We start from the raw sequence: 24,115 nt of genomic DNA on the forward strand, positions 1-24,115 counted from the left end.
CTGGGAAGAACTCAATCCTGATGAGATGGCCCTATTACAGGTTGAAGATGGTATGCTGGAACATCTCATGGAAGGCAGCAGGTAGGTATAGGGCTGCAAAGAACTTCAGATTTAGGGGCTGTAATTTTCTTCGGAAGGGCGCATTATGAATATACTGGGGGCATAGTTTTTTACACCAAAAATAGGGGTCATAATCATGATAATCTTTTACACTAAGCATCATTGGCCAAAATTGTAGTTCTTTCTATAAAAAACTTATATAACACATATTTAACTTTGTAGGACTAAGTAAATAAACACCAATGCAAACCCAATTTTTGGAAGCCCCTCCCAAAAAACCAATCCTAGCTACAGGTTTGAGTTGGGTACTTGGATTTATTGGCATCATCCAGTGCTCGAAATACCACATGCATACATGCACAGATGCATGGAACTTTGACTCAGTGCATGTAGAATTTTGCCTGTGCATGTAAAATTTTGTGAAAATCAGCCAATTTTTAGGAAAAATTACAAGTTGTGCATGTAAGTTTTATTCTGTATTTCGACCCCTGGCGTTATCACAATCAATACTGTAGACAAAGCGATCAACTTGTTATGCGAAGAAAGTCTGATTTTAGATGCAGGAGGAAACTGGCAAGCTACTATTGATCGGACTCTAAGTGCACTTAAAGTCGCCTGGGAACGGCCGGGCTGGAACCCAGGACCTCAGTGGGGGAAAGTGAGGACAAAACCGCCATGATAAACCGCTCCCCACTTTTTCAGGAATTTAACATACTCTTTCCAAATTTGCATATTAATTAGACTCAGTACACGGTCGATCTTACCGTTTCGATGTTGATTAAGATACTTCTTGCATCGATCCCGAGATGCGGAAAAACCAATAGTCATTTTGTCCCACATAAATGAATAAATAACAAAACCCCGATCCCCGAGTGGACTCACCCATTCGGTGACGTCACTACGATAATCACCCTTATCCTCCTTGGTTTCTAGATGAGATAGGCGTGTGGATTTTTCTTTACCAACGCTAAGTATCATTACGAACCAAAGGGCGAGATATACAGTTTGTTTGTTACACTGAGGTAAAAACCAACCAGTATAGTCGCTAGGGAGATAGTTTTGACGACATTTTTCGGCTAGAAAAGTGACAAAAACGATCCAAAAACTTAGCTTGTATGTGTGTTTCCGTTCATATACGGGACACACGTTTTCAAAGTGGCCGCCCTTAGGACGCCATTTTATTTTTGTTCTCACGTAAAACAACTATAACAGACTAGTAAGTTACAATAGATGTTTGTACAGTACTGTGTATACATGTATGGTGAGTGATTATCGCTATGTTTATGGTGTGCTCTATCGTTATATCTTTCAGTACGCTGGCGTCTGATGACGCCTTGAGTTACTGCTAAGAGTTCGGTGGGTTTCGAAGGACCAGCCTGACAAATCTTCCCCAAAAGGTTTTCAGTTTTTCATCCCTTTGTATATATATTTTTATATCATACCACTACATCAGCGTCAGCCACTGTGCGTGTGGGTCTGTTTATTGGGCTTGAGCTTGTGTTCGGGGGTAGTGCTGTACGCTCCCCCATTACTACGATGTCTAGGCCTTGTCAATCATGCCCTTCCCTTGTACCAGAGTGGGACCCGCATCCACTCTGCTACTCCCACAGGGATTGCTCTAAATCAAATAAGTGTGCTTCCTTTTGCATAGGCTTATCGGACATCCACTTCGAGGATTTAGAAAGTAGCGCTCGTTTAGGTCTTGACACAGACAGAAGGCGAAGACTAAGAAACAGAGGCCTACAGGTAAGATTGATATGGTAGGTACTAGCGAGGCAGGCAAGGGCCACGCTAAGGTAACCTCTGGGGCTCCGGTCCCGGGCAAGCAGGCGGACCCTCCGGGGACGGCTAGCGAGCCCAGAAGGCCTAGCAGCCAGCGAAAGCACTGACTTTACGTCTAAGCTAGTAGCAGGCAGCAGGGCGGTACTTGCCCTAACAGGCGAGTACCAGTCTACCAGTGAGATCTCTAGCGAGCTTCTTGCAGGTGGACACCCGTCTATTGCTGGCGAACAGCGGGTCTAGCACCCGCATGAAGTAGCCGGCGACGGACAGTATGCCAAGGGTACCCGGGCTTGCCTGGGTTGAATCCTAGCATACAGCGTGCAGCGGACTTGCCTCGGCCGGTCTGTAGCACGCAGCGTGCCAGTGGAACCCGGGCTTGCCTGGGTTGATCCACGGCACGCAGCACGCCTTTCGTTCCCCGCAAGGGTCGAATGAAAACGTGCATGGGTTTAGCAGAGACGATACCGGGGCTAACGCTTCAGGTGTAGTCTTAGCAGAACCAACTGGGGTTGTCACACGGCAGCGTTCCATGGTGGGACCGCCGAGTGATTCCCGGGGCCTTGGAATGGCTGCCGGCTGTCCTCCGGGACTGGCTAGCGGCTATACGGGGTTGGGCTCGCAGTCTCTCACGGGACAGCGACCCAGGTGCAAACAGGGGCAGCTACCGAGGCGAGCTACGGCTTGACTTCAGTGGTAGCCACTATGCACGCAGCGCCCATAGCTGCCGTGAGTGGTCCGCCACACACAGCGACCTTGGGCGAGGCTCAAGAGGTTAGGGTAGGTAGTTTGAACAGCCTGGCTGATCAACAACCCACTTATGTCCTCGAGAGCCAGCAGAGCGTGGGTGATCCATTACAGTCAATGGGTCAATTACCCTCTTATGATCGATCACTATCTATTCAGCGGAGCATGGCTCCATTGATTGATACTGCCTATTCAGGTAGCGAGGTGACTGATCGAGGGTATACACGCTCAGCTACCCGTGATACTAGGCAAGCTCCTTTTAGCCAAGGGACAGCCAGTATGGCGGGGTACCCATACACACGGCTTGATCCTCTAGCGGGGAACGCTGTGAGGCATGGGTACAGTGGTACGCAGCCGGAGCCCTACCGGGCACCTACGCTACAACCACGCAGGTACCGCAGTACTCGTCCTGGTTACCACAGTCTCTGTGGCAACAGGGGGGGGGAGGGGGTACTGGTACTGCCGTTCCATGGGGTTTCCCTGGTGGCGGATCCTTTCAGGGTCAGCTACCAACAGGGTATGCCCGTGGTATCCGCCGCAGGGTGGTTTCTTCCACGGTCTTCCACCGTGGCAAGTGCCGCCTAGCGTTGGGCAAGCAGTACCACCAGTTGTTACCCAACCCGGCGGCGAGTGGCTAACCCTGATACAGCTCAGGGTAGGCCGCACACTGCTATGGCTAGGGCGACAGCAGCGAGAGCGTGCGGACCCCGGGGTGCTATAGCTAGCATCTCGGGGTCTAGCGGGAGTACTCCCTCTTCTGCTGGTGTTCAGTTGGCTAGCCACACGGTGGCGACACCTCCCTGTCCACCTTCAGATGCCCGTCGTCAGACCTCTTCCTCATCAGAGAGTGAGTCAGAGTCTGAAGGCGAGGGAAAGGAGTCGGAAGATGAAACCAGTAGCGACTCACAGTCTGTTGAGACTGTGCAGCTAGCTTCAGGTATCCTTCCCCGCTTCCCGTGAGGAACTCGCTAGCAATGGTCTGCCTGCGGACACCGCTGAGGTGATGAGCCGTGTGGCCCAAGGTTTGGGCCTGGCTTTCTCTCAGGAGGAGTCCGTTCAGGAGGACCAGGGCATCTTTTCAGTAGGATGCCCAGCTAGCGCGTCCACACAAGGGTCGCCCGCACTTGCATTCCCGGCGGACCTCAAGGGTAGGTTTCAGAGGGCTGTCAGGCTCGCTGGAGCTTCGACGCCCGCGTGCTTGCACGCTTCCACTGCGTGTTTCGCAGGAGGACTACTGAAACCTACCTCAGGGTCCCTGACATGGATCCAGGCGTTGCCAAGCGCCTGCCGCTAGCGGCTAAAGCGCGACGGGTCGTTCTCCCCCAGTGGAGGAGGAGGCTAAAGCTCATCGATAAGCGAGCACGCCGCTTATCAGAGTCTCTAGCGTCGCTACCACGCTTGCCGAGCACCTCGGTAGGAAGGTAGCGAACGACCACGGGCAACGTCGGAACTCTTCCGCGAGGTTAATCTGTTAGCGGTGCTAACAGCTAACCTCAACGAGAGTTCTATGGGCCTAGCCCATAGGATGTCATCTCGCCGCCCGGAGAATGCCTGTCTGTCCCTCCAGTCAACTTACGGCTCCGACTTTGCTGATGCAATGAAGAAGTCAGACTCGGTGGGACAGGGGCTACTCTTTGGACAGGCCTTGTGCGCTACGGTTGAGGACCGGGCAAAGAAGGCCACCAATGAGAGCACTCTGAAGAAGTCGGAGGCTGCCCTGACCAAGGGAAGGGCAGTAAGGCGAAAGAAGAAGCACAAGAAGAAGAAGTCTTCTAAGCGTTCTTCAGCGCCAGCTCCGGCTTCAGCAGGACGCGCACCACAGACTACACCGAGCCGAGGCTACTCCAGCACCTCCCAAAAAGACTGGGAAGCGCAAGAGTAGTGCTGGACCGTATGGCAAGCCCCCTAAGAAGAGCCGTTCTTCTAAGGGTGGCAAACCAGATCGGTCCTGAGGGCACGGCGGTCGACAGTCCATGCCGGCAGGCCTTGGACTTCCACAGGGGATTCCCCTGTGGGCGGCCGCTGTGCATTACGCCCAGAGATGGCATGCCATCTCACCGGGCGCCTGGGTATTGTCAGTGGTCAGTGGGGTTACAGGCTGGAATTTACCAGCCACCCTCGTGCGCCTGCACAATTCAGAGGTCCACGGTAGTGCCGCCAGACGGCCCCCAGCGTCGGGCACTACTGTCAGAGGTCACTCAGCTTCTCACGAAGCAAGCGATTGTCCCGGTCTACCCCCCTTTCACCAAGGGTTTTTGGAGCACGTTTTTTCTGGCTCCAAAGAAGACCGGCGACTGAGGCCCATTCTGAACCTCAAGCCGTTGAGCGAGTTCATCAGGCCCAAGAGGTTCAGAATGGAGACTCTCGCTTCGGTGCTAGCCTGCCCCATCAAGGGTATGTGGGCGGCATCGCTAGATCTCTCGGACGCATATCTGCATGTTCGATCGCACCTCAAGATCAGAGGTTTCTACGCTTCAAGGTACAGGGTCAAACTTACCAGTTTCGATGCCTGCCATTCGGCTTGTCCACCTCCCCAGAGTGTTTACACTCCTGGTCAGGGCGGTGGCAGCGTACCTGAAGCGCAGGGGAGTCAACATGTGTTGCTACCTGGACGATTGGTTCATTTACGGACGCACCCCACTGGAGACACAGTGTCTCGTGGAGTTAGTAGTCCGTACGGTGCGGGACCTGGGATTTCTGATCAACGTCAAGAAATCCAATTTGGTCCCGACGCAGACACCACTATTCCTAGGGGCCCAGATCAACCTCAAGGAGGGATCGCGGCGCCCTCACCGAGAGGGTGACGAACATGGCGAGGTGTGCCCGACTCTTGGCCGAGTCAGAGGGAGCACCCGCTGTGGCATGGATGAAGGTTTTGGGCCTTATGGCCAGTATGGTAGACCTCGCACCGCACTGCCGCTTTCACATGAGGCCTATACAACTACACCTTCTAGCCTTTTACAGGCCCAGTCGTCACCCAATATCCCTCGCGGTTCCGATGTCGGAGATCGCGCGAGAGGAACTCTGGTGGTGGACCCATCAGCCCAATTTGACTCAAGGTGTCAGGTTCCCTGCACCAGCGGTCAAAGGCCACGTAGTGACGACCGGACGCGTCAAAACTGGGCTGGGGGGCCACATCCACGGGACTCAGTCTCGGGCCTATGGTCGGCCACGGAGACGGAGTTCCATATCAACCTTCTCGAACTTTGGGCAGTGGAGAGAACTCTCCAGCATTTCGAGAAGGTGATCGTGGATCTCATATCGTTGTCCAACGGACAACACAACCGTGGTGGCCTACCTCAACAGACAAGGGGCACAAGGTCACCACACGGTTGTGCCTGCACGCACTACGCCTGATAGGGTGGTGCAAGGCCAGGCAGATTACGTTGAGAGCGATGCACATAGCGGAGTCACCAACATCCTCGCGGACGATCTGTCACGAGGAAAGGTGTCGGGACCTACAGAATGGTCCCTTGCTCCGCAGGTCGCCCAGACGCGATCTTCGAGGTGATGTACCACCCCTCGATAGATTTGTTCGCATCTCATCGCAATCATCAGCTGCCGGTGTACTGCTCGAGGGTCGCAGACCCACAGGCATTCGCCGTGGACGCTCTGTCCGTAGACTGGGGAGGAATGACTGCTTACGCTTTCCCCGATCTCGCTACTCGCAAGGGTGGTGACCAAGATCGGGAGGAGGATTGCAACGTCATTCTGATAGCACCGTTCTGGCGAAACACCTGTGGTTTCGACCGATGGTGGATCTACTAGCGGCACAGCCGCGAGTACCCCAGTTACCAAATCTACTCCGGATGCCCGGGAGAGGTACCAAGTCTACCACTAGAGCACCTGCAGTTAGCTGCATGGCCCTTATCAGGGAACGTGCGGCGGAGGGAGGCTTTTCATCAGAAGCTGCTTCTCTCATCGCCGGGGGTAGACGAGAGTCTACCCTCCGTACGTATAGTCAGCGTTTGGCTCCCTACTACGCATGGTGCGATGAGAGAAATACATCTCCCACTAGAGCCTCTGTGCCTCTAGTGGCAGATTTTCTGACAGAAAAGTTCAGGTCTGGACTTCAGCAGGCAACGATAGCCAACTATAAGTCAGCCATTCTCTCGATTCATCGAGGATTCGAAGACGGGTCGACTATCAATTCAGATGGGTCCCTAAGTCTTCTTCTCGACGGTATGTTCAACGAGCGCCCGCCCGAAAGGAAGGTGGTCCTCCATGGGACCTCAACACAGTCTTGGAGTATATTAAGGGTCCCCTTTGAGCCCCTGTCAAAAGCGACCCTTAAATACGTCACTCTTAAGCGGCCTTTCTTCTGGCGTTGGCGGGACGGCGCTGCTCAGAGTTGCACGCAGTCTCGAAGTCAGCCTCCGTATTTACTAACAACGGGCGACGCTGTTTCTTCGCCCGGATTTCCTTGCAAAAATGAGCGAAGTACATTCCGACACTCGCCCTCTTCCTCCCCAGTATTGGGCAGGGTTAAATCAATAGCCGAAGACAGGTTGTGGTGCCCGGTGAGGGCGCTACAGCACTACCTTGGCGAACACAAACCTTAAGAGGGGCTCATGACCGCTTATTTATCACTCACGCGAGAACCGCACGGTCCAGCCGCTAAACAGACTCTGGCACGGTGGCTGGTCCAGGTGTTAGTGGACTCGGGGCGGCAAAAGACGCCGCCCCAAGGCCCACTCAACCAGATCTATCTCATCTTCGTGGGCCTACCATAGGGGGGTCCCCATAGAAGAGATTTGTCAGGCTGTGTCTTGGAAGAACCCGTCGTCCTTTTCCAGGGTTTACTACAAAACCGTAAACCAACGACCAGGCGATAAGTTCTCCAGGGCCATTCTGCGGAGATAATATGGTGGTTGGGTATCAGGTGTTTTGCGGACAATCAGAATTCCAACATGGTAAGAACCAGTGTTTCTATTCTTAACCACTGAACTTTCAGTTCAGGGGTTTTTGTCTGTTCACGTAGTCTTTCTGTTTCCCGGCCGTGAGGGGGGGAAATAGTTTGACCTCGCGATTACCATGCTACCCACTCTCCCGATCCTTATCAGATGCTGGCCAATCTTGTACCTCCATCCGTCGGTTACTTGCTAGATCGATCTTTCAGATGTTGATGCAAGAAGTATCTTAATCAACATCGGAAGCGGTAAGATCGACCGGTGTACTGAGTCTAGTCCCAAACAAAAATGTTTGGTAGACTCATAACCGTGCGATCTTACCTTTCCGATGTTGATTATCCCGACCCCGCCGCCCCTACAAGTTTGGCGAGTAGGGGCTGCCCAAGTCGGATAAGGGTGATTATCGTAGTGTGACGTCACCGAATGGGTGAGTCCACTCGGGGATCGGGGGTTTTGTTATTTATTCATTTATGTGGGACAAAATGACTATTGGTTTTTCCGCATCTCGGGATCGATGCAAGAAGTATCTTAATCAACATCGGAAAGGTAAGATCGCACCGGTTATGAGTCTACCAAACATTTTTGTTTGGGACTATTGTTATTGCTTTTTTTTTCAGTCTGATAGTTCGTGGAGACAAGCAGGAGAATGCCATATTGTGTACAAATGATAGGACCTTTGATATGAAGAAACAACAGACGTCAAATACATTATTACTCCTACCAGAATGTCAGACGGTAGCAGACATGAAAGATGCAGACCAATCACTGTATGATAGACAGGTAAACAATGAATTTTAGGCAGCAAAAATTGTTTTGTCGCTGGGCGGGAAAAACTTCACATGTACTTTTTGCTCTTGAACATAGATGAACCAAACCATTCAATATAAGGTCTACACCTACAAGGCTTTATCCATTTTCAAGGGCCAAAAGTAAATATGAGGTGCTAGGTGTTTCCTGCATGTACTTTTAGCCCTTGAACATGGATGAAGCAACCTCTTCAATATAAAGGCTACACATACAAGGCTTTATCCATGTTCAAGGGCCAAAAGTACATAAGATGTTTTTCCCGCCCAGTGACGGTTTGCTTGTCTTTTCCCAACCAACCCTAATCTTGAAAATTGTAGAAAATCTAGAAAAGTTTCAATGTACACAAGAATGCAGACTCTTATTTTGGGAATTCCAGAAAAGTTTTTTTTTTACTGGAATTTTTGACATCCCGAAACGTTTTTTCAACAGTTTCTTCACACCTCTAAAACTGTTTTAAAACATGAAGTGATGCAGTCGAGAAATATCCCAAATCACAGTATTTAGACTTTTTATCAAGCTATCTGTTTTGCCTATGAAATTAAAAAATCTGACCAACAACACTGTTGGCAGGGCACCCTTTTTAAAGGGTGCCACTTGGAAATTTGGAAAATCCTTAAAAGGGTGGGGGTTTAAACTTTGTTGGTAAAAAGGGTGGATTGATATAAAGGGTGGGAGTAAAATAAAAAGGGTGGGAGTGCCAGCTTACAATATATTTTCATTGAATGATAAAATGATTAAAATCATCCTAGTTTCCAAGAATAAGTGCCAAACCACTGCCAGCAAACCATTACCATATCGCAAGATAAAATTCCATTTGATCCACTAGGCTATCGTGTGATGATAGGTGCAGAATTCGGCGTACTTGATTTACTTCGAACCAAATTGCCTGTGACTTCATCAATGTTTACAAATAGGGGAAAAAGCAAAAAGTGGTGGGGGTCAGGAATTTTCAGTGTAAAGGGTGCCTCAGTATAAAGCGTGGGGGTCAGGAATTTTCAATATAAAGGGTGCCTCAATAAAAAGGGTGGGGGTAAAATAAAAAGGGTGGGGGTCAAACCCCACTGCCAAGTATGACAACCCTGATTCACCCCGTCCTCCACAAAGAGTAAAAGGACAAGCAAGCAATGGGCTATTCCATTTCAAAGCCACACTACCCCTGTGGAAAATGTATCTAAAGTCTTCCATAGAGGTAGTATGCATTTTAAATAGAATAGACAATTGGGTAACTTCCATTTGAAATACTCACTCCAGTTGTGGAAGATATAGGAAAAGCCATAATACAGAGGGAGTATGGGTTTCAAAATGATTTACTCTGACCAATTACATATGAAAAACATACTCCCCCTGTAGAAGATATTTCCAAAATCTTCCACAGGGGTAGTGTGGATTTTAAATGGAATAGCCCAATTCTTTTTCTGCCTAATAGTAGAGTCATATGAGGTTTTTCGTGATCGTGAGAGCAAAGGAAGATTTGAGAGTTGAAATTGATTCTTTGAGATAATTAGAATAAAATAAGCCCCTATGTCCCTCGTAAAAGAGTGGGCTAACTTCAGGAGGGGGTAAATCAATTACAGGTGTTAAACATGATAAATTGATAGTTGTTGCATCAAATATTCAGGGACACCCTGTCAGTCCGAAACGCCGTCAATCTAAACCCTGTCAATCCGAAATCCCATTAGGGTTTACCCTAACCCTTGCCCTAACCCTAACAGGTTTTCGGACTGACAGGGGTTCGGATTGACAGTGTTTCGGACTGACAGGAAAACCTCAAATACTCAACATTGAATAAAAAAGTACAATTTTTTTTCCACCATGCATCTGTTTTTCCACAGGTTGTAGGCTATGTCCATTCCTACTACGAGTTACGTAGGATGAGACCGAAACTTCAGAAGCTACACATCTTACTTGATGACCGTGCATATAAAGGAGCCATGTACGAGGCCGACCATGACGAAGACGATGAAGATGAACCTAAGCTGTATACTCTGGCGGATCTCAAGTCTAGAATACAGGCTAGTGAGGAGGAGATAATGGCAGAGTTGAAGAAAATAAAAGCCTGTTGTATCAATAGTAAGTAAGGCCGGTGTCGACAGGTCCTCTGTCGGAATCCTGTTGACAAAGTGAATTATGTCAACATATCGACAGAACTTCGTCCATGGCGACATAGTGCTAAGGCAATGGCCCAGTAAAACTTCGCCAGGCAAGCTCATTTTCACTCAAAATATTGGCCATTTCCAATGTATTTTCAACAAAATGCAATGCCAAATCTTATCTTTTACCTACTATTTCGCCAATTTTTCATGTTATTTGCCTTCAGGGGTCATACTTTTGACAGTATTTTGCCTTGTTTTCCGGTGTAAATTGTACACTTTATCGCTACATGCTTGATATGAAGACGGCCATCTTGGAAATTTGCTGAAATTGCCGGCGGTGTTTCTAGTAGGTTTGTTGTCAAGTAGAATTTTCATTGTCGACAATCATCAAATCTCAAGATCTGACGTTGGCAAGTTGTCGACAAAGCAATACATCAATAAAGTTCAAATATTAAGTTCAGAGATCACATTATGCGTTATACAATACCGGTCTTTTCAAAGATACTAATCTTACAGGTGCAAGTGATCAGCATGATGTGGTTCAATGCAGAGGTACCGCGTGAACGTACCCAGTGCAGCGTGGTATATTCAAAAATTGTTTTCACCTGTTGCTATGATAGTTAATCCGATTATTACATAACTTCGCCAGTATATACTAGTATTTGTGATTTTTGAATACGAACAAATAACTGAATACTATAAACTCTCCATCATAACCAGTCAAGTGCCCTCCACTATTCGGCAAGTGCAGGCAGTGACAATAGCATATCGGCTTTACACCACAAAAAATGTTGATAACTGCACCCTATAGTCACTTATACAAACCACCCCCCAATAATATTTTGATGGGGGTGGGGATGGTCCATACAATCACCCCCCCCCCCCACATGATGATGCCTGCTGTACTGTATATGGGTTTCTGACCAAATTAACCTCATTTGGCCATTTTGAAATAGACTTCAAGAAATGTTTCCAATCCCATAACCCCACCCCATGTCAAGAAATCTACACCACTGACTCAGTAAATGCAATCATAGACAGGCTAGTTAAAATGTGCAATTAATTCATACAAGGTGTCCCAGAATGATTTATACCGTGTTTGAACAAAATATCAAAAATATATAGTCAACAGTGTATCTAATCTTAATAAGTGCAATACAATGCCACACATGTCTTTTACTTATTCTGTGACTTTCATGGAAATAGCTTGGATTCGTTTTCATGTGACATTGCTGTTACTGAAAATGGACAAAAACTGCATGTGTGTAATTTACAGTGCAAAGGCATCATAACACATGGATCCTTCATCACCATCGTCCAGCTGCACTGCAAATGTGCAATATATTGGAGAAATCCTACATTCTTATATAGGAAATTTGGCACAGATGTTAAAATTTTACAATGCTAAATAATTCTTGATGCGGGATTAAGTGAAACATTTCAATATGACATCAGATATTTAGGTTGAAAAACATACTTTTTATGTGATTTTTACCCCAATTTTTACCCAAAAATGTCATTATTACAGAGGGATATAACTTCCTCTAGGATCCTCCGCAGTAAATTTTCATCTTTGCGTCACATAGCCGTGGGTTTGCACATATACTGTGGACATAAATGCATGCTGTGACACTAAGGACGAACCTTCTCTATACTTTTCTGAAAAATGCATCTCTGCCGGCATTTCAAATGACGAAACTCACACACCGCAATAATTGGCTTCAAAACTGCCGCCAAAGAAAGAATAGTTTAAGGTCACTCAAGCGTAGCAAATCTTTTAGTCAAGGATTGCTTTGTAACATCATAAATAAACGATAGATATCGACTATTTAGTAGAAGTAAGAACAGGACATAACAAATATACTGCATAACATTTTCCAAATAACTTTGTGCTGAACGGTTAGTAATTTTACAGATTTTCAAAATTGCTTTGTCAAAACTTGGAATTAACCATTTTTATGCAATCCTCTCTAACTTCTAATAGAAACATCCAAATTTTAAAATCTAAAAAATCTGAGAAAGCTAAATATATGTAGAACTTAAGGGCTGGGGTATGAATGTTTGGACAGTATTTATTTTGGGACATTAGAGCACATCAGACATATCGATTGCATTCTGAATACTGAAGAATGTCATTCTGATATCAAATAATTTTGATTTTTGAAATTCGCAATTTAATACACATTTTATGGCAAATCATTAAAATTGATATTTTTGATATTTAACAGTACTTGAAGTAAACTTTATAAATCTGATGATTTATACTTAAAGTGTATGTAGGTGGGATGAAAAGCCCGACGATCAATTGAAAATTTTGACCTTTCATTATTGAAGATATGGATTTTTTTCCCAAAACACCAAAAAAAATTAGGTCTTTTTGGGAAAAAATCCATATCTTCAATATGAAAGGTCAAAATTTTCAATTGACCGTCGGCTTTTCCTCCTGCTACATACACTTTAAGAATATATCGTTAGATTTATATAGTTTACTTCGAGGACTGTTATATATCAAAATTTTGAAAAATATCAAATTTTTATAATTTGTCATAAAATTTGTATTATATTGTGATTTTCAAAAAATGAAAATTATTTGATATCAGAAAGACATGCTTCGTATTCAGAATGCAATTCGATAGGTCTAAGGTGCTCTCATGTCCCACAAAAAATACTGTCGAAACGCAATAAACGCTCATTTTAGATCCCTTAATGCAAAACAATATTATCAACAGAAATGCCGTTCATACCTAAAAAATTCCATCTTTCCCAATATAAATCATTCTGGGACACCCTGTATTAATAATGTGACCTTGATCTTATCATGCAGGTTATTGGAGGGTGCTGGAATACAATTATGAAAACCAAGTACTGTCACATATAGTCAACTTAGTAGAAGAAAACTCATGGAATTATAAAGAAATACCACTGAATGAAACACTAGAAGTATTGCAAAGTCTGGAACCAAGGTAAGTGGGTTTATTGATTGATTGATATGTTGATTGATTGATTCATTGATTAATTGATTCATTCATTCATTTGGCATTCATTCATTTAATCAGTTAGTCAGTCATGTGATTGATGTGTTGCTTTCCATCTTAATGGTCTTCTAAATCAGCCAAATTTGATAAATAGATGACTAATTGATTGGTTGATTGATTGATTGACTGATATGTGGTAATTGATTTACTCATGACAGTCATCACCCCAAACACCCCCCCCACACACACACACAGTGGCAGGTCTAATATTATTATTAAATAACCAACTTGTTAGGCTGGTAATTTCTGGTCAATGTGATTTACCCAAATGTTTGGCTGCTAAATGGTGTAGCCGGTCTTTTAATAACTATGATCAATTTACCAGCCAGACTGATTACTGATTATAGCACCAAATGTCAAAAACACACTACTTTCAATTATCTATAAAAAAACAGGGATACATTTTTTGTTGTTGGTTTTTTTTTTTGGTTTGTTTGTTTGTTGTTTTGCTATGTTTCATTTCAATAGTGTGTGTGTTCAATATCATTACTAATTACCGTATTCATGCCAATACGCGCCCAGGGCGCTTTTAAACAAAGTCATTTTGGGTGGGTGCTTATTTTTTACCTGGATTACCTAATTTTTACGTAAGGGGTGTTTATTAGAGATGAATTCACATACGTTATAAAAGGGTCCCGAGATGTTCTGGTAGCTTTTCTGATGCAGAAAATGTATTGCAAATTAACAGAGGACTTGTAGTCCTCCAGCTATTTCACTGTATCGACATCTATCTGTCACTTCAACATTAATGGTAGTATATATGGTACATGTACCCTTTAGCAAATTGAAAATACACTGGGTGGGGCATGGGCGCTTATTGGAACGAATACAATAATTATTAATCACAATGTCTGTCATTTCTACACAGAATCATCTTGGAACATTGTCTCAATTGCCATGGAGAAAAATTTGAAAAAGGTAATGTGTCCTTGGGTCTGTAAAATATATGTGTTAACAAGTTTAAAAAGATTTTTAAAAATTCAAATTGTTTTTAAAATTAAAAAATGCATTAAAATGAGTACAAACAAGCCTAGCATTTGTTCAGTGGTTCTTAAGATAGTTGTTGATATTTTGAGAAAATATCTCAAAACAGACTTTTTATGTTGAAGCCTATGGCCAGCATGCAGAGCATTAAGGCTTGAGAGAAAATTTCCCATCCAATGTAACAAGATTCCCATTTTCTTGTATTGTTTCTCCTCACCAGATGATGTAATTTACTATGCCTTGGATGAGGACAAAGTGTGTAGGTCATTTGCTGAGCTACTTCTCAGACCAGCAGACAAGGTATGCTTCTAGTAAACACAGCCAAATTAAAAAGTCTCCACTAGTTCCATCCCCATTTAATCAGAGTCTGATGAGTTTATGGCAAAATATAATTATCATATGATAATATTCTATACACTTTCCTTTGAAGGTTGATACCAAATTTGATATCAACAGTTTAATCATTGTGAGCATAGGAACCGTTGTTTGGAAATTCGTGCAATTTTTAAAATGACATAGGGAATTGTATCACGTAGCGGAGCTAGCGTGAGTGCCAAGAATTACGTCGCCTGAATAGGCCGGCAGGTTAAAGGTTTACCCATGCATGTCAAAATGCAAATCAAAAACCCTGCTCTTTCAATTGTGCGCAGGCAAGTGTACAATGATTCCTGTACGGGTTGCTTCAGGCCACATAATAAGCTGATACCATGCATTGTCTTTTGCGTGGACAATTCGTAATCTGTCATTTTTTAATTGCATGAATTTCTAAACAACGGCTCCTGTGCTCACAATGATCAAACTTTTGATATCAAATTTGGTATCAACCTTCGAAGGAAGGTGTATAGAAAACTATTATATAAATTATTTTGCCATAAACTCATCAGACTCTGATCAAATGGGGATGGAACTAGTGGAGACTTTTTAATTTGGCTGTGTTTATTATGATTCAACAACACAAAAAGTTACCTAAATGCCAAAAATAATAGAAAAATAAGTGTCTCCCTATGACACAAGAAAAGTAAAGCCCCCTTTTGGAAAATGCAGATTGGTGCACTGAATATCGTTGGGTCACATAGTGACAGATATGACAAATCTGATAAAATTCATAGTGATGGATGAGATTTTATGAAAAATTGTTTTCATTTCACATAGTGACAGATAACTTTGGCAATCTATTACATATGTCAGATGTATGATTTTACAACACTTGAATATTTTGGTAATAACTTCATGTTATAATTTTAAAATGAATTGCTGAACATTGATGGCGAGACGCGAGAGTATAATCTATGCCCAATACAATTCATCTACTCAACATTTTCCTGATGTTCATTTCTTGATCATTAATTGCGATTGTTATTTGTCACTATGTGACCCACTCTGATGTACGCATCCATCACTATGTGATACTTCCAGGTTAATAAATGCGCATCACTTGTTGGGAGTGAAATTGTACAAAATAATGCACATGTACTGAGATGTTGATGCGTCTAAATCACATGCAAGCCTCGTAGGGGGAGGGCATTAGACACGTCAACAACTCAGTACAAGTGCATTATTTTGTACAATTTCTTGATCAACAAGTGATACGCATTTATTAACCTATTTCATACATATGAACAAATCGCATGATTTTTGCTATTTTTATAACAAAATTGTCACTAAAAATGTTGGAAAATACAACCTAATGTAAATGCACCAACCCACAAGGAAAATGAACTAGTCCGGCATCACTGTGCGGAGTGCGCGCCCCTGCAATAATACACATTTAATGCATGTTTCGCATTCTAACATTTGCTCTGATTATTTCTCGCTATCTTAAGAGTGCATGAATTCGTGATAAATTTGCGATTGCCATCCATCACTATAGCTAAAATAATAGTTTCTCGAACATGAGAGTATGAATGTACTGCGTGCACTGCATAATGTCGCAAGTTTAGTGGAATGACACGATAGCGCGATCGATTGTGCACACACAGGAAATGCAGCGCTACCCAAAGCATGTGTGGTAAGCATTGTACGCCAATGCAATTGTCATTGCGTGCCTATTGAGCTCTCATGATCGAGAAACTATTATTTTAGCTATATGTGACACACCCTGATGTTTGCATCCATCACTATGTGATACACCCAACTAATAAATGAGCTTCATGCTCATCATACACATTGCATTTTTTTACATTATTTCATTCATATATTAATTTCTTATCCAATTTTCTATTTTGATCTAGTTCAATTTTTCAGAGTTCTTACAATCATGGCAGATGAGTGTTCCTGAGACCATGACAACAGGCTTACATCAGCTTCAGGTAAGCAAGATAGTTGGGTTTATTAAACAAAATAAAAAAAAACTCATAATGCAAGAAGATAATATTTGTGGAATGCAAACTGCAGCTGGAAGGACCACTTAGCTAGCCTCCTTATAAACATGTTTGGGTTTGTTACATATGTGAATGGTTGTGGAATCGAACTAGAGACCTGTCCCTATGTCATTTAGAACCATCCATCATGTCTGCCATTTTAGTTGTTATACTGTACCCATAGAGGAAAGAGATAAACAGAGAAAGTACCACCAGTCAAAGTCCCCGTGTATTGTATGCTACCAGTCCTCGCATATTCATGAGGGCCGATTGTTCGATCGTGCGTGTCTAACAATCACGCCAGCGCTGCGTGCCTTGTATACGCCGATAGAGCGTTGCGTGCTTTTCGCGACACGCGATAGACCGTGAAAATACGCGGTAATTGCCTAGCAGTCTCGCCTGTCGCATTTCATGGAACAATCGGCCCTCATTATCGGATGAGGCGGAGACTTTGACTGGTGGTACGCGCTCTGTAGACCTCTGTGACTGTACCGGTTGAGTTTATTCGAAAGTGTCTTGGATTTTGCAGCTGCAGATTTAAATCTTGCTGGCTAACCTAATCCCATACACACAACAAACTTGATTTAAAATGTGTATTTGTTTACCCTATGCCTGTAAATGTTTGGTGGTGTTACCATGGTGATAACACATATTTAGCTACAGAGGTAACACTTTGTCTGATTCAAGATGCAAATTATACTTGAAGTTTGATTTTGCACTTTTGCCAAAAAGTGTTGGAGGAACAATATTTTGGTCTCCAGACCCATGTGTGGCAATCCAATATGTGTGTATACACCCCTCAGGATTAGGTTAGCGTGGGTATTTTAAAGCTGCCACTGCAAAATCCAACATGGCATTACTCTCAACTTGAGATGAGATGGACTATAGTCCAACCTCTTTTGTCTATGGTTCACCTGAAGTTCGGTAGTGACATTGATGCTTTTTCACGGTTGTGCCGCAATTGTGCACGAAAACTACCCTTTACACAGGTGGGTTCGATAGTACGCACAGCGAAATATGTACCTACGTCACTACCGAGTTTGAAGCGAACCACAGTATAGTTTGAAGTTTTATAGCCTAGAGTAAAGTACCTTTCCTAAAAATGCACTGTTTTTTCCTCTTGCAGGGTATGGCATTGATTGATAAGACGTCTCGTCCTGAGGTTATATGGTACTTCCCTGTGTCAGCATTGCCTGAAGATGAGAAAGACAGGTGAGCAACTTTTTTTTTCCCTTTTGATTACCTTTAAGCTGAATTTATACTCCATCACTGATCGATGAGCGGTTGGTTGCTAGCCAGTGTGGTAGCTCCCATTTTGTTGTGTTGGGAAAAGCGTGTCACCTCATTGGTAAAATACCAATTGCTTATCGCTCAGCGAAGGAGTATAGACGAATACAATTTCACACATTCCTACACCACAATGGCAGCCATAGCTGGGTCCCCCTTTAGGTTTATCCCACCTGAAATGTGAAATGACACAGCCTTGGCGGGGATTATAAACTGCAGTCCATCACCTGTGTTACGCGTAGACAAAAGAATGATAAAAGTTTACAACACAATACAATATAACATTGATTTTTTAAGCAGCTTTAATCCACCCAATTGGGCGGTAACAACACCAGTTTGGTGCAGACAGGACCAGGTAATGACCAACTGAATTCTGATATAAAATTGGATCGATTGAGCCCATATTTATTGGTCGAGCTATGAGTTTTAAAATATTGGACAAGACGTAGTTGAGTCCAATATTTTAAAACTCATAGTGAGACCAATAAATATTGGGCGTAAAGCATCCAATTTTATCATTATTATGTTTTGGATCCAATATTTTCACACACTTGGACTCATCAAAACATAATAATGTCCATTATTGGCTCGTTGGATTTGTCTATAAATTCAGCTTAGGCTGTCTACTTTCCTTGCCATGTATAGAGATAAAATCACAGGGAACAAAACAAACCAAAACATCAATGATATCCTTACCATTCCTCTGAAACAAGGTTTGTTCATAGGACTTCATTGATCTTTTGGTTTTACCCCTAATAAAGGATCACATTTTTGTGACGTTTCATAAGAAGAAACAAGCAATTTCTGAGCAAACTTTTTGAGTGGGCAGATGAAATCATATTGATGAGGCTCAAATGAAGCTGTTTTTGTTTTCATTGGAGTAAAATGAGATCTTGGTCTTGCATTATGGAAAAAATTGCATCTATTTGAAATAGTCAAGATTTAGAAGTCGGTTGCCAATAATATTCTTTGTTAAATTAATAAATTACAAGACTTGGATATAACAGTGTGTTTAACCTTTACTCAAATCTGACATGTCATTTACTGTAACTTCTTTTCTACATATAAGAATGTTATTTCTAGAATTGGTATTAATTAAGACAGGTTTGAAAATACAAACATTTTATAGTTACCTCTCATGCATTTTTTGTGATAAAATGTTATTGTAAATATCAATTTCTCATGTATCAATCATATAATCTTAACCATCATATCACTAGTAGTATGATTGTGTTGCTAAATTGTAATAATATACCATTTGTAAATTGTATTCAATTATATTTGTAGATTTGATACATTATTTAGGACAAGAGAAAAATGGACAAAGGATGACATTGAGCCGTATATTCAGTAAGTTTTCTATTTTATACATACATGTATTCAACCCATGCCGTATCAAAATTATTGGTGCCCAACAGATTGTTCATTGTATAGTTTATTATACATGTACATGTACAATTAATCTATAAATTATTTGGATCTAATGTTGAATTTTGATACGTCAGACGAGGACTTTCCTGGTCAGACTTGTCCATTATCAATGAAAACTGGTGGGAACCAATCAGAGGAGGCTTAAATACATTCCCACAATGCATTATGATTGGGAAATTTGATCAATATCATTTTAAAGGCAAAGTCCCCATTACCACACACACAAATGGTAATTTTAAAATTGCAGCCAACAAGCCAATAGTCGAGACTTAAAAAAGTAGATTTGGTTTTTTATTATAAAAAACATTCATATTGTCCCACTGCATTAATTTTATTCATAAGTCGCAATGTTTTGAATGTTAAATAAAAGGATGAAAACACCAGATATTTGCACACAATCCCAATGCAAGGTATGGTCAACTGTGCCACATGTGTACAAAAGGCAGACATACCAAGGCCAGAAACACCATTGGGTTATGGGAATGTATTTAAAACATCCTCTGGGAACCAATCATGTTGATACAGCCTGTATGCTTGTTCCATAAAGGCACAAATCAGAATTTTGATTAAAGTTAGAATGTTCTGGTTTGGCCAATCACTGCTGATCTCCTTAAAGGAACAGGTAGTGATTTGCTAACACAAAACACCTTACTTTAATAACTTGATGGTTAATACCGTAAGGCAGCTGTCAAGTGTCAGAAATTATTGAACGAGAATATATTAATGAAGGATGTAATATTCACTATAATTTTTCTCACATGAATGATTTATTTTTTCTGATTATAATTTACAGAGACCTAGTAACAGCCAAGACCTCAGCTGGAGCACTATTGACCAAACATACCAGATCATCCATGGGACCCAATGGAGTTAAACTTTACAATTCTAAGCGTCCAGTTCGATGATAACAGTCAATGTCAAAAACAATAATTGAAGTCCACAACCACATGTTTCTCATTAACTTGTGTGATACAATCACAATTACTTTGACAAGTTTGACATTAGCAACAATGAGTTGTACCATCAACAAGCCATTATTTGCCATAACAATGCTGCTTAACAATATGCAGACTATTGTTCTCATTTGGGAACCAAAGACCTCACACAGTATTGTTACTGTGCATCCATCCACTGTTTGCTTTGTAATGAAACTGAAACAACCCATTGCAATATCCCGCACAGGTAAATCAGAAACATTTGTTTGTGGACTTAACATGGTTTGGAACCAAACTCTTCAATTATAGGAATATTTTTCTACCAGTGCATCATTTGGTGTGATGAGATGTGTCTTGTTCAACTTTCCTTGGTGTATCAAAGCATCATTGATTTAGAGAATAAAAGATCGCTGGTATCCACTACGATAAAAATATTGGCCAGCCCATCCATTATGACACAATATTGGATGCGCAAAAGACTAAATCCTATCTTTTATTCTCATTCTTATTCAGTTTTAATGTAATTTTTGCGAGAAAAACTGCCTTTTTCAGAAAAAATAAAGTTACTTTTGTGAGGACATCCCGTTGTTTTAAATGAACGAAACCATCACAAACATCTAAGCTGCTGAATCGCATTCTTAGTTCTCGCACGTGTATTACGCGAACGCATTATCGCGCGATCATTGAGGAGCAACAAGGGTGCCGCCGTTGCGTGGCGGCGCGCACCCTGACTAATATCACTATCAACTATTGTGAGATATTATACACCAGAAAACCAATCAAATTACGTGAATTCTTTACAAAACGCACCCATTGAATAAGAATTAGATCATCATAGACCCAGTCCACACTAGTATTTTTTCGTAATTGTGTCGTAATTCATTCATTCATTCATTAATTGTCCGATTATGACAAAATTATAATAAATGAATGATGAGAGTGTTCGCACGGTCTGCACCTTGTCATTGTATTATAATCACTTCTGGTTATACACTCAACTTGGCAATTACGAAGTCCATTGAGTGAGCATGATACAACAACAAAATGCATACACATATTTACTTTTGATAGGAATGCTGTAGCATGTTGATATTGGTATCAAAATGTTCATTAGGTATTAACAGATTACAAAAATGTGACCGCTCCGACAGAACCAGGAACAAGTTGCATTTTTGACATTTCATGATTTGAATAAAAAATGTAAGCACTAGATAATAAGCTTTACAATGATACCAACATTATATAAATAGCATCAATACTTTTCAAGATATGGCTAATTTTATAAATGATAACCTTGATATTATTGCCGAATTGCTAAGTATGAGAAATATGCCAATTAGTTTCTTGCCTTACACAGGATTGAATAGGGATTATCATAATTCAACTGTTATTTATTGATTAAATAAACCTGTTTTCAATAAGTAATTTCAAGGATTTGAAAGTCCATTTAGTCCCACAGCCAAAATTTTTATTTTTTTATGGGAATGCCTTCTTTAAAGGCCAATAACTCAAAAATGTGTCTGGCGACTTGTTCCGGGTTTTGTTGGAGCTGGTCACAAATATGAATATATCTCAATTTTGATATTTCACGCAATGTGCCTTGTACTCCTATTGGGTCACATATTTGTCTTTTTCTGGATATACAGGGGTGAACATAACTGATACCCAGGGGCGTAGGCAGCTTTCTTGGTCAGGAGGGGCAAAATAAAATGTAACCTGAAATGGTCAAATATGAGATAGTTATTCAAAATTACACACACAGGCGGATTCCTCTCTCTTGATATTGTTATTGCCTTACATTTTGATGGCTCGAGTGTCACCTTCCATCTGTCAGCTCAGATCCTCATTTCCTCCAAGTCTCTGTTCAGGCTCGCAGTAACGACCTCAGGGTTCTGTTGTCTCTAGATGTAATCTCACAAAACAAGGAATCATCTGCGTAGGGGTAGAGTTGGTTTTCACACTCATCACCCAGGTCATCAATGAAGACAGAGAACAAAAGTTTGTCCAATATTGACCCCCGGGGAACTGATTCATTGATGGAGTAAGTACTTGATGACTGGCAAGATAAGAAAACTTTAATGGAACAATCTGTCATGGAGCTCCTGATCCAGGTGAGCAGCTTGTCAAATGCGCCTTAGATATTCAGGGCAATCAGGCGCACTTCGTTGCCTCTGTCCAGGGAGTTAGACCACTCTTGGGTCAGAATGGTAAGGATGTCAGCTGTGCTGTTGTGTGGCCTAAATGCAAACTGTCTATCTGTTATCAGTTCGTTTCCAAAGAGGTACTTCTGAAGTTGGTTCTGTACAACAGCCTCCATGACCTTGCTGATGAAGCAGAGCACAGAGATGGGCAGTACATATGGATTAGACTTCGAATCTCTCTTGTGAATAGGGATGGCAGATGTAGTCTTCCATTGACTTGGAAAAACTCCATTGGAGAAGCACTAAGCTCAAACTGCAGGCAGAGTAGTCATGCAAGTTCTGCGCTGCACTCCTTCAGGACTCTTGCAGGGATTTCATCAGAAAAAGTAGCTTTGTCTGGTCGCAGATTCCTAAGAAGCTTCCTTACATCTCTGACCTTGAAGGCTATCTTTTCCATTGAGCATGTTGCTGAATGCTAAACTTCGGGAGCAGATTCTTCTGCAGCAAAGGTCTGGCAAAATTTTTCAGCTTTGTCTTTTGATGTGATATGGTAGACTTGACGCCCATCCTTCAGCACTTGTATATCAACTCTGGTGGACTTACCAGACAGGGTGTTAACAGTGTTCCACCATTTGTTGCTGCTGAGGCTACCATCTGAGAGTTCTTTCCTTAACTTGTTGTTATAGCTCCTTCTGGCTTTCTTTGCATGGTTGTACTCCTTTCTAGCTTTTGTAAACTTATCCTTATTTTACTTGGTGTCAGACTTGTAGTATTGGGACCCCGGGGGGGTCACTCGCATACCAAAGTGGTACGCATGCTCGTCCCCAAAAACGTCGAAAAAGGGTTGATTTTTTGGCCTTGTGGCGGCGTCGCCGTTTTTAGAAAAAAGGGTGCTTTTCAGGTAAAGTTTCGACGTTTAGGGTATATTTTTTCAACTTCAGTGGGTTTGTTTTAGAATTTACGCCATTTAGGGGTCCATTTTAGCTTCTTACGTCGAATTATGCCATATTTTAGGGGTAAGATTTACAGAGTCTTACGCCAATAAGGGGTGAAATCTTTCCACACTGATTACGCCATTTAGGGTCCATTTTTGAGGTGCTGGGACGAGCATGCATACCACTTTGGTATGTGAGTGATCCCCCCGGGATTGGGACCCGTCATGAGTACGGGTACGGGTACGGGTCCGAGCCATGAGTACGGGTACGGGTACGGGTCCCAGACTATGGGTACGGGTGCGGGTCCCAGGCCATGGGTATGGGTACGGGTCCGAAGCGATGGGTACGGGTACGGGTCCGAACCCAAAATAGGGTGCGGGTAATGCAGTACGGGTGCGGGTCCGGAGCCATGAGTACGGGTAGCGGGTACGGAAATGGGGACTCGAGTACGGGTACGGGTACGGGTCCCAGTATGGGTACGGGTACGGGCCATGGGTACGGGTACAGATATTGGGACTAGAAACATTGTATGAGTCCGGTATGGGTACATGGGTATAAACAAAGCTGTTGTTATTGATTATTGACATTAATTTATTGGCTATTATACCTTG

At 42.7% G+C, this 24,115-nt stretch overlaps 1 protein-coding gene across 6 annotated transcripts in view; it reads left to right on the forward strand.

Moving 5' to 3' along the window:
• LOC140165866 (sister chromatid cohesion protein DCC1-like) overlaps nt 1-22,133 on the forward strand; it is a 29,247-nt gene extending 7,114 nt beyond the window's left edge. For 5 of the 6 annotated variants that reach the window (XM_072189202.1, XM_072189201.1, XM_072189204.1 and 2 more), the window contains 9 exons: nt 8,114-8,276; nt 10,136-10,373; nt 13,221-13,359; nt 14,300-14,349; nt 14,636-14,715; nt 16,647-16,724; nt 17,902-17,987; nt 19,350-19,412; nt 20,287-22,133. In XM_072189202.1, the coding sequence (XP_072045303.1) occupies nt 8,114-8,276; nt 10,136-10,373; nt 13,221-13,359; nt 14,300-14,349; nt 14,636-14,715; nt 16,647-16,724; nt 17,902-17,987; nt 19,350-19,412; nt 20,287-20,398 (1,009 nt within the window). In that variant the 3' untranslated portion in view covers nt 20,399-22,133. Of the gene's footprint in view, nt 1-10; nt 82-8,113; nt 8,277-10,135; nt 10,374-13,220; nt 13,360-14,299; nt 14,350-14,635; nt 14,716-16,646; nt 16,725-17,901; nt 17,988-19,349; nt 19,413-20,286 lie in introns of those variants that run through there. The other variant, XM_072189203.1, reaches the window with a different exon arrangement.
• Nucleotides 22,134-24,115: the final 1,982 nt, after the last annotated feature.

Source organism: Amphiura filiformis, chromosome 12 (assembly GCF_039555335.1).
Source record: "Amphiura filiformis chromosome 12, Afil_fr2py, whole genome shotgun sequence".
NCBI classification, from domain to species: Eukaryota; Metazoa; Echinodermata; class Ophiuroidea; order Amphilepidida; family Amphiuridae; genus Amphiura; species Amphiura filiformis.